Source organism: Mustela lutreola, chromosome 16, assembly GCF_030435805.1.
Source record: "Mustela lutreola isolate mMusLut2 chromosome 16, mMusLut2.pri, whole genome shotgun sequence".
Taxonomy (NCBI): Eukaryota; Metazoa; Chordata; class Mammalia; order Carnivora; family Mustelidae; genus Mustela; species Mustela lutreola.
Window position 1 is genome coordinate 22,846,408 of NC_081305.1, and position 17,935 is coordinate 22,864,342.

At 37.1% G+C, this 17,935-nt stretch overlaps 1 protein-coding gene across 4 annotated transcripts in view; it reads left to right on the plus strand.

Annotated features, from left to right (window-relative positions):
- The window catches only part of CDH8 (cadherin 8), a 377,915-nt gene that overhangs the window by 119,066 nt on the left and 240,914 nt on the right, over positions 1–17,935 (plus strand). For all 4 annotated transcript variants that reach the window (XM_059152871.1, XM_059152873.1, XM_059152869.1 and 1 more), the window contains one exon: positions 10,624–10,918. In XM_059152871.1, coding sequence (XP_059008854.1) covers positions 10,624–10,918 — 295 coding nt within the window. The remainder of the gene's footprint in view (positions 1–10,623; positions 10,919–17,935) is intronic.

Below are 17,935 nucleotides of genomic sequence, written 5' to 3' on the forward strand. Positions count from 1 at the left end.
TTTAATTTTCAACACTTTTATCCATTCACTCATCCAGCCGTCAGCCCATTCATCTACCCATTGAGTTGTCATGGGCGAGACTTGATATTGTGGCTATTTCTGTTAAATCTGGACTTTGATCAGGATCCTCTGTTTTCTTAACAAGACTGTGAACGAGACAGTTTGCAAAAGCTCAAGGGATAATACTGGGCAACACAGCTCAGTTATTATTAGGCATTGTGATCACAGAAAAGGATGATCTGCCAATGTCACACCCTATTTTATGACCCAAACTAAACTCTAGGTTCATGTAGTTCCTTTTAAACTTCATTTGCAATGTTCTTCCAAGGTCACAGCATTTTGATTATCCCAGTCTCTTTATAAATACAGAATTTCAGAGAGAGGAGATGACTGTCATTTGGTTATCCACTGTGTTCTTTCCCACTGTGCTCTTGTCAGTTATTTGGATAACAAGATACATCCTGTTTAGCAAGTAATTGTAATTAGCACATCAGAAATCTAACTCATATTTTTGACTCCTCTTAGTTCTCTGGTTAATCAAGTTCTTTTGAAACATAAAGAACATTGACATGATGTTTTTGTAAGATTTTCCCCTCTTTCCACAGTACAACTGAATGTTCCACTGTAAATTGATCTTTTGAAAATACCCTGGATACTTCAAATATCCATATTTGTTTAAGATCTACTTGTTTTTATGGCTAATAATCCTGTGGTTTTTTTTTTTTAACTCTTATTCACCTTGCTTATATTGTGTATTATTACATTGTATAATTATTTGACACAAAAGTTCCCCCTTTCATATCTCTGTGTCTCTAGCCATCTATCCATCCATCCATCCATCTTTTCTTAAAACATTATATATAGGGGCGCCTGGGTGACTCAGTGGGTTAAAGCCTCTGCCTTCGGCTCGGGTCATGATCCCGGGGTCCTGAGATCGAGCCCCACATCCGGCTCTCTGCTCAGCAGGGAGACTGCTTCCTCCTCTCTCTCTGCCTGCCTCTCTGCCTACTTGTGATCTCTGTCAAATAAATAAATAAAATCTTAAAAAACAAAAAACAAAAACATATATATATAATATATTTATGTATTTATTATGTATATTTATGTATATATACATTATATATATATACACATTATATATATAATGTGTGTATATATATATATATATATATATTTTTTTTTTTTTTTTTTTTAAAGAGAGAGAGAGAGCATGAGTGGGGGAAAGGCAGAGGGAGAGAAAGAGTCTAAAGCAGACTCCAAGCTCAGTGAAGAGCCCGACTTAGGGCCCCCTCCCTCTCACAACCCTGAGATGTTGATCTGAACTAAATCAAGGGTCAGGTGCTTAACTGTCTGAGCCACCCAAGTGCCCCCTATCCATCTTTCTAATTAAGATAGATAGATTTTTTCCAGAACATTAGTGGAGTGATTGTTAATTGTTGAAAATTAAGTATGTACCAATGATTTTCACATGAGAATGTCTTAGAGTTTGTAGTTGAACTTCTGAGGACTATGTCTTGTTTAGTGTAGGATGGGGAATAATGCTCTGAGACAGAATAATTTATTATGTTTTCCCCAAATCAATCTTTTAGTGAGAAGCTCTGTGGTCCTTCTAGACCGCCCACTCAGCAACATGTCCATCTGTTCCTTTATCCATTGATGCATGGTATTTAATGTGTGTTGGAATCTAAATAGAAGATGGCTTAGACTCTTACTCAGCCTACCCTTTATTCTATTATTTCCTTTATCCATGAATTCTTCAATAAAACCATCTAGCTACGCATCCTCCTTTCTGTGATTATCTTATCAACCAGTTAATCCATCCATCCACTCGTTCATCTGTGCACCTAAATCTAGTTTTAGTAATTGGTCCACTATGGCTATTCACCCACACTCTGGCTCACACTAGCATTTATTCAGTGATCCAATGCCTAGTGACTGCTGTCCCCCTAATTCTAGGCTTACAGTTATCAGGTAATAAAAAAATTTTTTTTTTAATTTTATTTGTTGATTATACCTCAATAAAGTTGGGGGAAAAAAAGCTTCCAGATGTATTAACTATCATTGCTTATTTAATGGGTAAATAAGTATAAAAAATGTGATTTTCGAGTGCCTTGCCCAATGGATGAGTTTCGTCCCAGATCTCATTGTATTTAACTCAAGAGATAGCATTTTTCTTTAAAGATTGTTTGATTGATTGATTGATTGATTGATTTGGCTGACAGAGATCACAAGTAGGCAGAGAGGCAGGCAGAAAGAGAGGAAGGGAAGCAGGCTCCCCACCTAGTGGAGAGCCTGACATGGGGCTTGATCCCAGGACCCTGAGATCATGACCTGAGCCGGTGGCAGAGGCTTTAACCCACTGAGCCACTCAGGCACCTCAAGAGATAGCATTCTTATTTTTATTATAAATCGATGTTGTCTGTTGAATTCTGACCAGAAATATAATAGACAATACCTACCATTGTAATTCTAAAATATTGTCTTCACAAGAATTGACCTTATATGCATTTTTACTTTGATATTTTAATTCCTTAAAGATATCATGCCTGTATCAGCATTAATTTTGTCACATTTTAGTCATTACAAAAACCCTAAAAGTAGGGTATTAAAACTATTATTAAAATCTTTTACAAATAAGAGAACTGAGTTTTGGGGATGTTAAGTAAATTCCTGAGTATTGTATAGTTTTTCCTAATCTAGCTCTGTTCCTCATCAGCCCCTTATTCTAGACTCTGCAATCTGAACTACTACTTTACAAATCTTTAGTTGCCTTACAGAAACATACTGACTTCCAAGCCTAAAAGATTTAATATATTCACCAGGCTGTTATCAGCATACATAAAGAAAAAAAATGTATCTAACAGAAGGGAAAAGGGGAGTCCAATGTTTTGTTTTGTTTTGTTTTGTTTTGTTGTGATTACTTAAATGTTGGAGACTCCAACTCAGTGCTTAAAGGGAAAGAGAAAATCTGAGAATGTAGAAGTTCAGTGTTCTTAGAGCATTTTTAAGACCATGTTGGAAGATGAGCTCAGTTAATAAGCTAGCTTTTATATGATATCATTACAAAATTAATCCATCTAATTCTCCTTTCTCTGAATACTATCGGTAAGGATGATTTGGCTCCTACTGTGTGTGGATCTTTATATAAAGGCAAATTTTACTCAACATGATAGCTTAAATATTTCAAATACTATTTATCATCAGCACATTGCTAAAAAAATGGGAACTTTCTTTATTATGGTTTGACAAAGAGATATGGATTTACTGTGGCACTGACACTTCATATTTCCAAACCTATGAAGTCTAGACTGAAGATGGAAATTTTGCCAAGGTCATGAATGTTGGCTTGGGAAGTCTCTTGGCAAAAAGCCTGCCAGCCTCCTGTTAATATTCTCCTTTTGCATCCCTCTTTAGTTGAGTATTCTGCCTTTCTGGGTCTATGTCTATTACATTTCAAACTTTCATAGGATGAATTAGTTCATAAACTGTGCCTGTCCTGTATGGTTTCTTACACATGGCTGCTAAATGTGTACATTCAATATTTTCATTCAGTAACAAACTGGTGAAGCTTTTCCGTTCTGTCTCCTTCTCTGCTAGGAAAATGGAAGGTACCCACCTAACTACTTACATGCTCCTGATGATCTCTCTGGAATTATGCTAAAATGTATATGTTCTAGAATCTGATTTACTGAGTTACATCTGGATCTATCACTGTCAATTATATGTGCTTGAGAAAGTCACATGGGCCCCTTATCCATGTAAAAGTATTGCCAAAGTGCAGGATGTTGTGTAGGACCCCTGCCCGTGAAATTAGACTTTAATGAGCATTTACTATGTGTCAGGTGTGATGCTTGTTGCTGGGTACGATGTTGAATATTATATGTAGACATCCTTCCTGTGTGGAAATGATCGATCGATCTATCTATCGTCTCAATTCAAATGAGTAGTTCAGGAAATGCATTTCATTTTCTGACTATATTTTTAGATCCCTACAGCCAAAGAAAGGAGTTCACTTGGACTTGCTTTTAATTTTCTGTTTCTCTAGACACCAGTTCCCATGGCCAGTGCAAGCTGTTCAATACTCACACCAGCAACTGACAGAAAATGCAAAGAACACATGTCTGAGATATAGATGGTATATCTTTGGCTCTGGTGGTGCTGTAGGAAAATAATATTTTGTGAAGAACACAGGGTGCTGTGTTTTGTTAGTTTAATCAGACTGTTAGACTGTCTCTTCTTTAGCTTTTTTTACCTCTTAAGACACGCTTAAGGGTAACTTGGTTTATATTGAGAATTACTTTAAAAACTGTTATTTCACTGAAAGTTTGTTTCCGCAGAGTGTGTGATCACAAGAGTGTTTACCGACTTCATCTTAGGAAATGTTGGGGTGCTGTTCTGCCAATTACCTAACTTTAATCCCTGCTCCTTCTTGGTGGGGAGAAGTTTGGAGATATGAAAAGAACCCTTATGCCCTATTGCTCATTCTCTTTACCTGTCCTTTCAAGCTCCTAGCAGCCTAAATATGTTTCTGATTTCAATTCAAGTTCTGCATTCTTATTATCTTGGAGACTTAGGCCAAAAACTTATATTGTGTCAAAGTCCCTAATGCCATCTTTGATACAGAATGGTTGTGACCAGGATGAGATTATCAGTCTGCCCATAGCAAGTTTCTCCCTGACAGGCATGGTAGTAGATACAGAGAAGACAGTGCTAAGATGTAATTTGATTCAAGAGTGCTAAGCTTGCTCTCTCCTCCAAAGGTGAGCAGATTCATGAAAAACAAGGATCAGTAAGTGACAGTTTTATGCTTCATTGATCCCTGTTAACCTCTTCAGGTTCCGAATGATGATGATGCTTTCTTAGCTAGCAACTTGGATATTTCTCAAGAGCAAGATAGGAAAATGAGACACCCTTCCATGATGTCGTTCTGGATAGAGTAGAATTTCAAATGAAGTTCTGATGCCAGAGCTAACTGATTTTCAGTTGATGAGGAAGTGATGAAGAAGTAATTTCCCCTGTAGTTCGCTCGATTCATCTGTCATCACTCACTCTAGAGAAAAAGGTGGCAGGATGGTAATTAAATCATCCTCCGGCATTCAAATAGGCACTAAGAGAAGAATCCATCTTCTCTAGACTCTCTTGTCCCAAGAGGACTTCAGTGTTCTGAGGGGTCCTGTGTGAGAAGGTTGAAAAGTAATCTGAACTATTTTTTTGACAGCTGCCAAAGAGATGTGGTTGACATTGAAGACTGGGGTAGGATGGAGTGGGGGCTCTTGTTCTAAGAACAGTGAATTCTTCTATCACATAATTGTCATCTATTATCCATTTATTACTGATCTGTTACCCATCCGTCCACTCATCCTTCCATCCACATGCCCATCTACCATGTCTTAGTTCTTATGTTGGGTGCGAAAGGGGAATACATACTCCAGGGCTATGGATTTAGAGTAGATTTGATTTTAGATCACTGGACCTAATCGTTCTAAATTCCTTTCTCTCTCCTTTTCAATCATTGTTTTGAACGTTGAAGGAGAAAATGTTATTTTCTCCTTTTCTTTCACATTACTCCACAAAAACTTTCTGAGTTTCCGACAGTATGACAGACACCTTACTAGGCAGTGGAAATACAAAGGAAAATGCAAATGCAAATGCTTCTTCTTCCCTTGACTTTTGTAGTCTAAACTCATTTTAATTGGGGGGTATTATGCAAATATATGGAAGATGGTGAGGGTGTAATTATACTGATACTCACAATTCAGCTCAAGTATGTGGCTGTTCTATTATGATCCCTGAAATTGAAGACTTCATGTACAAGACTGGGATCACTCTTTGCACACCTGACACTCTCTGCTTCTGCAGCCGGCCTGTCGGACCAGAGGGATTAGAGTTTTGTCTGGCTGTAGACGTGACAGGTTTTGGGTGTCAGGCTGAACTTGAGAATTAAGCTTTGTTAATTGGTGTCTAAGTTTTCTCTCTGACCTCTTCTCCCTCTGTTGCCTGCAAGACCTTTGCTTACAGGCACACACCAACCTCTGTAATGTGACTAAAACAAAATTATGATAATGTCAGGCTCTTTACCAAAACCTTGTGTCTATGGACTCTTGTTATTTTTATAGTCAAATCTAAACTCCATTTGTTTTCAAAACTCTGTGTAATCTGGCCCTTGCCTTGCCTTTTATTCTTATTTTTTGCCGCATTTTCACTCCTTAACTCAGTGCTCTAGCCATATTAAATCATCTTTGCTTTCTCTAACAGTATGCTCTGTCTTTTCTCTGGATCTTTATCTATATTATTACCTGTGGCTGGCATGCATCTCCTCCCTTCTTGGAGATCGGAAGTTTTAATCATTACTTCTTTGGGGAGGCCTTTTCTGTCCCTCCACACTCCATGTTATGAGTTAAGTTAAATTTCTGTGTGCTTTCATAGCCCTCATATCATAGCCTTTAGAGCATGCATTTGAATCTAGGAAATTGACTCTAAAGCTTATGCTGTGAAGATTGCCACTTGCTGATAGTGCATTCTGTGGAAAAGTTGCCTAAAAATCTCTGAATCACAGTAGTTTCCTTGCTGAAATGGAGAAATGTTATCTAGTTTTCCTGTGAGAATAACATTGCATTTATACGTGTAAAATGTTTATCAGACAATAATAATTAGTAGCAGTATATCTACTTACCTTCAATTTTCTGTTTGTGTTTCTCTCCCACTAACCTATGGGTCTTTGAGAGCAGGAACCATATATGTGTTGTTTGTAAACATTCTCTGTTCATATTTAGTAAATGAATGAGTGAGATCTTTCTGTACCATGACCTGGCCAACAAGTCATACCTCTCAAGGAGGATTTGTAGGTGTCCCTTATCCTACGTGCTCTGGCCCTTGCGAGAAGTCCTCACACTTCCGATGATGCACAAAATGTGAAAATTTGAGGATATCTTTTGTACCATAATCTCACAGAGAGGGTCTTGGGGTGGATTAATCTGTAGGAACAGGGAGGCTGCATGGAAGTGAGCAGGTTCTGACAGACTTATGTGACGAACAACAAAGAAAACAGCTTGTCTTCGAGAACCTTGAGTTCTTTTGAGAGAAGTCCAGACGTAGAGTCTTAGGAACTTTTGCTGCCTGCAAATTACTAGTCTTGCATACCCACAAATCTCTTATTTGTAAAGTCAAGTTGGTAACTTGAATAACCATGTGCCAGTATGTGTGTGTGTGTGTGTGTGTGTGTGTGTGTGTGTGCGCACGGGCGCGCACGCGCATGTGCATGTGCTCTACAAGAATAGGATGAACAGACCTGGCGATTCACAGACCTGTACCCCTGGGGATACAAATATATGTTTATAAAAAATAAAAAATTTAAAAAAAAAAGAATAGGATGAACAATGGGATGGACCAAATAAATAGAGAAACACAGTTTTCTGTGTTTCAGGAATACTATCAGCCAGGATCTGGATTTGACTGAGATTTGCTAAAAATGAATTTCCTGAAGAAAGAGGGAACAGTGTTGACAAAAGGTTTTTTGTTTGTTTGTTTTGCTTTTGTTTTGTTTAATTTTTCCCATTTTTTTCAGGATAGAGTCTTGGGGAACTTACTTTCACTTGAGTTGCAACTAGGTTTCTAGCTGTGTTTTCAGAGAGTTGCAAATGGTTGAATGTGATATAAAATTAGTTTTACTTACTGTACCCTTACTTTGTCCACTCCTTTTTCTCCATTTCTCGAAGAGATTATCTCAGATTCCAAAATCAAATCTGCAGAGTAGATGTTTTATCCCTAAATTATAGGCAAAGTAACTGAAGCTCAAATAAATGCATTCATCTCTCCCATTTCATACAGTTAGAGACCTAAATATTAGCTTTGTTTTACTCCGTCAGAAACCCACGCTTTCCCCTCCTGTTCCCTCAGTAACTTTTAAACACAAGGGACCATAAAAACCTGAATTAAGACTATATGCAACTTACTAATCAGAGACTATTGATAAATGTAAAGAAAAATGTGGCAGAGATAAGTTCCAACACAAATGATTACACCATTTTGAATGACTTGAGTTGTCGGAGCAAAAATGCTGTGTGCAAGAGTTAGCCATCCTGGGAGGCCTGGGTGGCTCAGTGGGTTAAAACCTCTGCCTTCAGCTCAGGTCATGATCTCAGGGTCCTGGGATTGAGCCCCGCATCGGGCTCTCTGCTCAGCAGGGAGCCTGCTTCCCTCCCCCCCTCTGCCTATCTCTCTGCCTACTTGTGATCTTTCTCTCTCTGTCAAATAAATTTTAAAAAATATTTAAAAAATATTTTTTTTTAAAAAAGAGTGATGCATCCCAATACCTCTGAGTCTCAGGATTGCCTTGCATGTGGATGGAAACCTCTATGAAGGATATATTATTCAAATTTTCTTTTTTTAATAAAAATGCTAATGGAAATGTTAAAATGCACATAAATTAAAATGATCATAAATTAGGATTAATATCATATTAATGAATTATAATCCCACATTCATTAAGATAAAGTGGCATTTCAATATTTGCTCTTGTTAATAAATTTAACACAATAAATGATAGGGATACATTTGGAGATTCAATAAATATTGGATGTAATCATATGCTTTAACTTTTTAAAATATTCAAAAGTTAAGTAGGAGATCTAGATGCATTTGGATTCTTTGTTGCTATTTTATGTCTTTTTTTATATTCTTTTCTTTTCATTTATTGAAGCGCTAAATACAATTTAAATTGGTGAAGAAAGCAATAGAGCCTGTTCTGAATAAAAGTGATCCCAAGAGAACACAATGTCTTTTGAGTTTCTAGGAGTTTCTTAACACACAGGATTTTTTTTTTTTTTAAAGGAACAAGTATTTGAAATCTGAAATCTTATGGAGCAGTAACTGGACACACACACACACACACACACACACACACACACACATGCATACATACTGAAAATATGTGCATTAAGCACTATTTTACAACTATAGTTCAATGAATTTTTCTTTTAAAAGTGAAAACTAAAGTATGTATGTTTTTGTTTTATTTTAAAAAACAGGAGTCAACAGAGTATAAGGAAGATGTAACATGTGTCAGGACATTCCTATCTTCCTCTTAAGAGTAAAACTGAAAATTTCAAAAGCAGAGATTCTTTTTTCCTTAGTACCTATCGAAATGTTTCAGATAGAGCAGGTGTTGAGTACATTTTTGTTGCCCTTGTAACTGAACTAACATGAGTTTGACCCTTGGTGAGTCACAGATAAAAATTACACCAGGTGATGTTGTTGCCCAAGTGAACTTTATTGTGGATGCCACAGGGAGTAACCAAAGCTGTGACTTCTTGAGCAAGGGTGAATGGGTTCCTTGTATTTAGGGTTAGGATGAATTTTTAGAAAAGGGAGTCTTGTCATCGGATATAGAGGTTAAACTTAGGTTGCACGCATATGCCTTACAGAAACATGTGTACCTATCTATACATGTATGTTACATAAATGAGGCCCATGTTCCTCCTGGGGAGGAGATTTTGCTATTACAGTCAGGTAAAGGTAACTGTCAGTCACTCCGTGGGTCTCTCCGTGGTCCACCTGTGCAGGAGTGCGTCAGGGGTTAGTTCATACTGGGATGGGTGGTCTCCATCCCCGGAAACCTCCTCCAGGCAGTTCTTATTGCTTGAGTGATAGTTTTGGTTTCCATCATGGGATGTTATGCCCATAAGGTCTTTTTCCTGAGTTAAGAGATGAGTTGGAAAGAGAACTTAAGGAAAAATGTAGAACAAAGGTCAGCAAGCTGGGAAGCAGTAAAGGTCAGGTGTTGGAGTCTAGCTGGTCACACCTTGACCTGAGATGAATCTGTATTTCTCTTGTGAAGTTTTGATTGTCCACATGGGTCCCTTGTTCTGGCCTCAGTGCTCTTCTCTGTAAAATGGGAATAATGTTCCTGGCCCAGAAGAATTATACAGATCAAGAAAAAAAAAAAAAAAAAAGTCCTGGAGAATGTAAGATCTTAATATGCATCAGATTGAATTATTTTTTGTTTTTATAAATGTAATAGGTAGATCTAAGTTGAATTCTGGGTCTACTGTGCTTGACTCCATCAAATACAAACCTTGGAAGGGTTATTATGTACCTTGTCAAACCTCACTTTTCTCGTGTTTCATGTGAAATATTTTAACTCATCAACCTTTGGAAAAATTAAGAGAATTATATAAGAAACAAATCCCATAGTTCTTGGCACACAGAGAGTGTGATCTGTTAAAGGTAGATAAGATGAACTTTAAATAAATGTTTAATAAATGGATTTTAATATATGTGCTGCCAAAGTGAGCACTAAATAAATGTTTAATATATGGGAGAAATACATATATTTTTGTGTTTTCCTCTTGATCTTTTTATCATTCTAAATGCATGTCAATTTACACCAAACAGTTCCGAGTACTTTTAAAAATTGTTATGATGTATATAAATTTCATTGTATTTTCTTTTGATTGATGTGCATACAGTTTATAAACTCTGTGCACAACTACTGTTAGTCAAAGTTGATGAAGTTAAGATGAATGTAGAAAGAACCAACTTGATATTCAAATAGGAGGTAGTTAAGAAGTAACTTTGCAAGTTGCCCCATTGCAACAAAGTAACCAATGCCACTTTTCATTTTAGTTGCACACAGACCTGGATCCTGGGAGCAAAAAAATCAAGTATATCTTATCGGGTGATGGAGCTGGGACAATATTTCAAATAAATGATATAACAGGAGATATCCATGCTATAAAAAGACTTGACCGGGAGGAAAAGGCTGAGTATACTCTAACAGCACAGGCAGTGGACTGGGAGACGAACAAGCCTCTGGAGCCTCCTTCTGAATTTATTATTAAAGTTCAAGACATCAACGACAATGCGCCAGAGTTTCTTAATGGACCTTATCATGCTACAGTGCCAGAGATGTCCATTTTGGGTAAGTATGCTTCCAATTTCACTGAACTATTAAGAGTCATCTTTAAAATAGCTGCTGGCATCAGGGCTGGTGTGTTGCTGAATAAAAGACATTTATTACCGTCTTATCTCTCATTTGCATTTCCAAATCCCCTTTTTTGGCCTAAGTTCCACAGCTCAATAGCTTTAGTCCCTTAGTAATAGGAACTGACGAAGCAGTTTTATTAAAATATCTCTCCTTACAACGACAGCACCTCAATAGGCTGAATTTGTATTCCTCTCATAGACTTGTAGTTTGAGTATTGTTACTGAGATGGATTTATCAAGATTTGTTCCAACATGCCAGACTAATCCTATTGATATTTGCTTGATGTTTAATTATTTGTTTGTGTATATTCACATGCAGATGCAGTGCATGGAGAAATAGAAAATGGTCTAGATCTGTAGTGAGCCAGATATGGATTGAGCTGGTGGGTCAAGTCAAGAGTGAATTAGGAAATCACAGTTGCCAGAGACTTCTGTAACTGAACTTTTTGTAAGAACACTGCAGTCTCGGATGTCTCACTCTTACTTCTGCTGAGGCAGTGAAATGTACATTTTATTTTACAGAGCAGTGTATATTTCAAAACACGATTTTCTCCCTTTCTTTTTTCCTTTTGTGGATATGCTTATCTATCCTCAACCCCTGGCTTTGGTCTAGGAAAACCCCTGTTCCCAGACTTTATACTATAAGAGGAGGGGTTTTAGAGCTCTTCCTTATCTGACAAGAAGAGGCAAGATCCAAAATTCAGAATATAAGAGCACAAGAGTCATTCTTAGGTATGTAATATGTACCCTACTTTATTTCAAATAGGATTTAGGACATCCTACAAGGTACATGTTGTGCGGCAAAGTCTAGTAAATTAGAAGCAGGGGAAATGATGAGACAAATAAAAAACACAAGTAGACATATAAGTTGAAGGCCAGAATTAGGTAAATAGGCTGGCTTTATTTGATTTCTTTTCTTTTAACCTGCAGTATGACTTTGGTAAATATACCCATTGCAACAGCGAATGAGAATTGATTTCAGGTCTTCTTATCTTACCCATGTAGTTCTCCTGCCAAGACTCCATCCACTTTGCCTATATCTTCTGCAAGGAATTCCAGATTTTTGTTTGTTTGTTTGTTTTTGTTTTTTTGTTTTTAATCAGAATCCAGTTGCTCTTCTACAGCTGGTTGAAATGACAATTTTTTGTAGGGAAATGTCTATGGCTTTGGAGCAGGCAGTAAACTTTCTGCCTTCACCATCCCAGCAGAAGAAACCCACAAATGAACAAAAACATCTCCATGTGTATGCTCCCTTGAGAGTCTGACAGGCAAACAGGAACTCCCCCCCCCCCTTCCTTTTTTCTTTGATGAACTCATCTAGGGAACAGAGTTTCCCTAATTCATCTTTTTTTTTTTTTTAAATCCAGATGAGACTAAGATGTTTTAAAGGACTATTGATACCTACAGTGCAAACAGAACACTTTATCTTGTCTGTAAACAATGAACTGTTGATTTCATCTCATCGTTGTGATTTCTGCATCATAATGGCCACATCTATATCTTTATTGTAAATGTGTCAGACACTTCCATTTCTATGTGATATGAGTCATATACCTGATAAATATGTTGAAAAAGAAAACCCCCCAAACTTTCGCAGACTTCAAGATCGTTCAGCCAAGAAAAGGATATTAAAGATAGTATTAGCTAATGCTGTGTATAAGTATTTACCTGTAAATATATATGCATTTTCCCTCTATTTAAAAGATTTTTCTTGATAAGATAAGAGCAAAGGAAATAATCTATTCTAACATACACAGTTATTTAAAAAAAAAATGTGTAGCTCGTGACATCTCTTCCAAAAACCTGTGGTTTGTGCTACACTTGAAAGTGTGGTTTTTGAAGTTAGATAGATGGAGTTTTGAATCCTGGTTCCATCCCTTATTATCTGGTTGACTTTGAAGTTCAGGGAGGTTAAATTATTGCTTATTTTCCTGAGCAACAACGCAAAGAAAATAATTTCCATCTTGCTTTCATTGTGTGAGAGCATACAAGGAAAGGTAGGCCATCAAGTAACTAAGTGTTCAAAATTGGTTGTTGTTGTGGTTTTTAAAATTATTTTTATTAACCTATTTCCCATGTTACCTTTGGACCTTTCCTCTTATATTGATTTTATGCATCGGGTGCCTGGTTTCTGTTTGACTCCAGCCTCTCTGGTTAAAGGAAGCAGAGGCAGCTGTACTATTTTATTGTCAACTGTGAATTATTCCCTTCATTTCTCATGAAGGTGAATATCAGGAGGAAGGTCAGTTACTATCTCCTTTCTCTCCCCATTACCACTGTTCTCTCTCAGCCTGTCTGTTCCCTCCCCTCCTTAGTTCTTTCATTTTTCTTCCTTTGCTACTGCAGAAATGCCAGCACTTGCACCTGTACGCCCTGAGGAATGCCAGCAAGGACTAGGGATTTCATTGTGCAGAAAGTGAAAAATAAAAATTCTAATTGAGAAATTTTACCAATATTAAATTGAAATGAATGTGATGTTCAAAAACTGTCTGCCAGTTGACAAGCTGTCAAGACAAAACACACATATATATTTGCCCAAATGGCAGCCAAATTATTTTAGAAATATCTTACTTGGAGTCTGGAGACACAGCTCTTTTACATTCTACTGTGAATTTCAGAACTTGATGAGAATTCACTTTTATAGCAATACCACATAAAGAGTGGCATGTGAGCTTCTCTGATTTTTTTTTTTTTGAAGATTTTATTTATTTATTTGACAGACAGAGATCACAAGTAGGCAGAGAGGCAGGCAGAGAGAGAGAGAGGGAAGCAGGCTCCCTGCTGGGCGGAGATGCCCATATTGGGGCTCGATCCCAGGACTCCGGGATCATGACCCGAGACTAAGGCAGAGGCTTTAATCCACTGAGCCACCCAGGTGCCCCAGCTTCTCTGATTTTAACTGTGAATCCCACACTAACATTGTTGAAGTTGGGTGGTTTTTATTTTTTTTTTTAAGATTTTGTTTATTTATTTGACAGAGAGAGAGAGCGAGAGAGGGAACACAAGCCGAGAGAGGGAGAAGCAGGCTTCCTACGGAACAGAGAGCCCGATGTGGGGCTTGATCCCAGGACTTGGGGCCGAGCCAAAGGCAGATGCTCAATAGCTGAGCCACCCAGGCACCCCTTGAAGTTGTTTTTTTAATGCACATTTGCCTACACATACTGAGTTTCAGACAAAATAGATATTTTTAATGCCGTTGTGCATTGGCGTGAGGGGTGTTTAACCCTGGCCATATGCCTACACCTGTGTTCAGATAAAATAAACTTTTATTGAGTTGAAAACAGAATCTCAGGTTATTTGGCTGCAGATTTGCCTTCTATTTGTGTAAGTGACATAATCCTTATAAGCCTTACTTTATCTGTATGGTGTACACAGTGATCGCTCCTTAAGTAAATATGTTTGGAAAAATTCAGTGATTATATTTGAAGTACTTGGCAGAGCATAGAGTTAGTGACCAACATGTATTAGTTTCTTTATAGTCATCCATTTGTGAATTACTTCTACTAGTAAGATTCAGTAAACTGATATGAATGGCTGAGTCAATGAAAAATTTCTCAGCAAGCCTTACCTTTATATTTCAAAAAGTGTGCATGTTGGAATGAACCCTGTTTTATTCAAAAGGGCATATTAGCAAAGGCAAGTGTGAAAGAATGAGAAGCCACATAGCGCTTAAGCTAGTAGGCATTACTGTGTTATAGAGTACACAGTTACTTAACAGGTAACTGGAGGTATTTTTAGTTTTCTCTGAGACTCGGGGCTTTTCTAATGATAACCAATGTATATTAAAAGGGTGCTATATGCCAGAAGCTGTGTTAAATGCTTTTAATATCTGTGACAACCCTGTAACATCAGTACTGATATTAACTTCCTTATATCTCATTATTTTTAATCAGAAAAATGGGGAAAATATTAGTTAATCCAAATCCAGATATTAAGTGGAGGAGCTGGGATTTAAATGCAGACATCTGGCTCTACCTCTCATGAGTTTAACCAGTATGCTGTACTAATCTTTGATAATATCTCCAGAGACTTTTGTTTATACGAGTACTGCGCTTCTGCTGCATATTTATAATAGTTAATATTTTTCCAAGGTGGAAGAGCACTTGAGGTCAACATACTTTGCAAATTAAATCGAAAACTAAGATGGCATTTGGAAAGGAAAAGTTTGTAAAGTATGACACAATTTTCAAGATAGGCACCTAGGCATTTGAAAAGTGTAACAACACTATATCACATAGAAATTCAAATAACAATAAAATTAATTAGGAGCCATGTGGTGAACACTGGCTCTTAATACAATAAAGATAAAGACTAAAGAGAGTGATTGAGATTGACTCTAGATTTGTGAATGCAAAAGGAGAAGGAGCGTTCCACAAAAAACATGTATCAAAATATTAGAAAAAAAGTAAGTTCATTATCTTTGAATTGGAATGCATTTAATCTTAGAGAATATCTCTTGGTCTTAAAAAAAAAATAAAGTCAAGCGTTCATTCTTAGAGAAAAGGGTTAAATGGAGTTCCGTAGAATTTATTTTTTCTTGAACAGTTTGAGATTGCGTTGTTGACTTGATACACCATCATCATGGAAAACCTTGGGAAGTCCTTTCCACATGAATGCTTTTTTCCACAGCCATCATGATCAGAAAATTTATATCAATATACCACTGCTCTTGAAAGCACAGACTTTGGTCAATTGTCTCCAATTTTTTTTTAACATTAAAAAGATCAAATTCAGGACTGCACATGGATTACCGTTGTTTCTAGAATGCTTCCATCTGGAATGATTCTTAAGATGTTTCTTTTATGACCTTTATCCTTAGAGGTTATAGAAGAATTAATCTATAGAATTCCTTAGTTAGGATTTTTTTGATGTTTCCTTGAGATTAAATCTAGAATATGCATCTTTGGTAGTGCTATCACAGATCACATTGATTTGTATCAAGTGGAACAAGATTCTGATTTATTCCATTATTGGTGATAATAATTTTGATAATAATTTCATTAAGGTGTCACACAACTGTATGCATCCACTGTGAAGTTTTTTTTTTTCTTCTTCTTTTTGTACCTAATGACAACTTTGTCAGCAGATACTTTGCACCTAGGTAAATATCTTATTCTTCATCAAATTACTACCCCCTCCCCAATTTTAGCATTCATTGAGGTTTCTTGGCTGAATTAATTATTACCATGACAGCTGCCACATGGTGGTTATACTAATTCCCTCATTCCATCTGCATTTATTACTTGACATTCTTCTCTAGGGAAAAGCTTGCTTTTCTTCCCATTTATTTGCTTGCGTATTTATTTATATTAGTTTGGGCTTTTAGATTTCTGTGATAATAGTTATGAATATCACTTATACCAGACTTGGCCATGACATGCCCTTGAAGTTGATTCTATGCCCTATTGACATGCCTCTTCATCCTTTGGGTATAGTCTTATCACTGGCCAAAATGTTCTAGGCTTCTTTTGTACTCTCCCTGACCCAGCCCTGGAATTTGCCATTCATTCACTCATTCATCTATCTGTCTGTCTGTCTATCTGGCTAGCTATCTGAAGGACAGTATGAGCAGAGGAAAGAGGCAGAGGGAGTGGGATTAAGCAGGCTCCCCACTGAGCATGGATTCAGGCACAGCACTGAGTCTCAGGACCCTGAGATCATGACCTGAGCCACAACTGCTTCAGATACTCAGCTGACTGAGTGTCCCATGGACTTTGCTAACTATACAGAGACACCAGGTTCCGTCTAAATGTGACTGGTATTATGGTGCCAGATTCAGGATATTGGTTGTATTTATTGCTACAAATGTGTTGCTACTCCCAAATATTCTCAGTGGACAGAATAAAGTAATGAATGGGGGCATGTGTATACACACACACACACACACACACACACACACATCGATCTCTTCAGAGTTGAATGGTGTTCCCGCTAAATTTTGTCTGCCCAGGACTTTAGATTAGGGTCTTTGTGGATGTAGTTAGTTAAACGGAGTTAGATGGAGGCCGAGACTGGAGGTGAGCTCCCCTAAGGAATGTCACGAGTTACTAGTAACCGGAAGGGGCAAAGGGAACATCCTTCAGAAGCAATGTGGGCCGGTCAACACTTTGATTTTGGACTCCAGAACTGTGAGAGAATAAATTCTTGTTGTTTTTAGCAACCCAATTTGTGATCATTTGTTATGGTAGCCAAAGGAAACTAAAATGCTATCTATCTTTTGAAAACCGTGAGTTCATCTCTTCACCTTCAATCTAAAGCGACACCAGAGGGTTCATTTTATATATATATATATATATATATATATATATATATATATATATATATATATATATATGTTTATTTTTTCCTCCAACAATAGGAAACCCGAGTTTCTATATCCTCAGTATATTTATTATTTGGGTCACCCTTCACATCCTGTAAAAAAGGATTTCCATTTACTCTGCCGCTTAGCCCCCTTAAGGTCTCTCATGTTTACCTACTGTTGTATTCTCCCTCCATCTCCCTCCCCTTACACAGATTCTTCTCACCTACCCACACGTAATGGCTTTTGTACTAAATTGTGCAGTTGGCACACAGATAGGAATGGAGGCAGGGTACCGTATAATACTCCTTACTTTTATTCTCCTATATACCTCAGTTGTTTCTTATGGTATAATAGACCTGTGGCAACATTTTCCAATCTATATTCAAAATAAGTTTATGAAAAGGAAAAATAAATTCAATTGATAAACACTGAATTAAAGAAAAAGAAATACTTTTTGTGCTTCCGAGTCTTCAAAGTATTAATATATCATAATTTGATAAATTATGCTTTTATATGATCCCAGGAACTATTTTTTTTATAAATATGTTGTAGCACTAACATAGTTTTACACTACAAAAGCTTTACAAAGGCATGTCTGATGAGAAGATATTTTTGATTCTATGCAAGGCCACATGTTAGTTTAGCAGG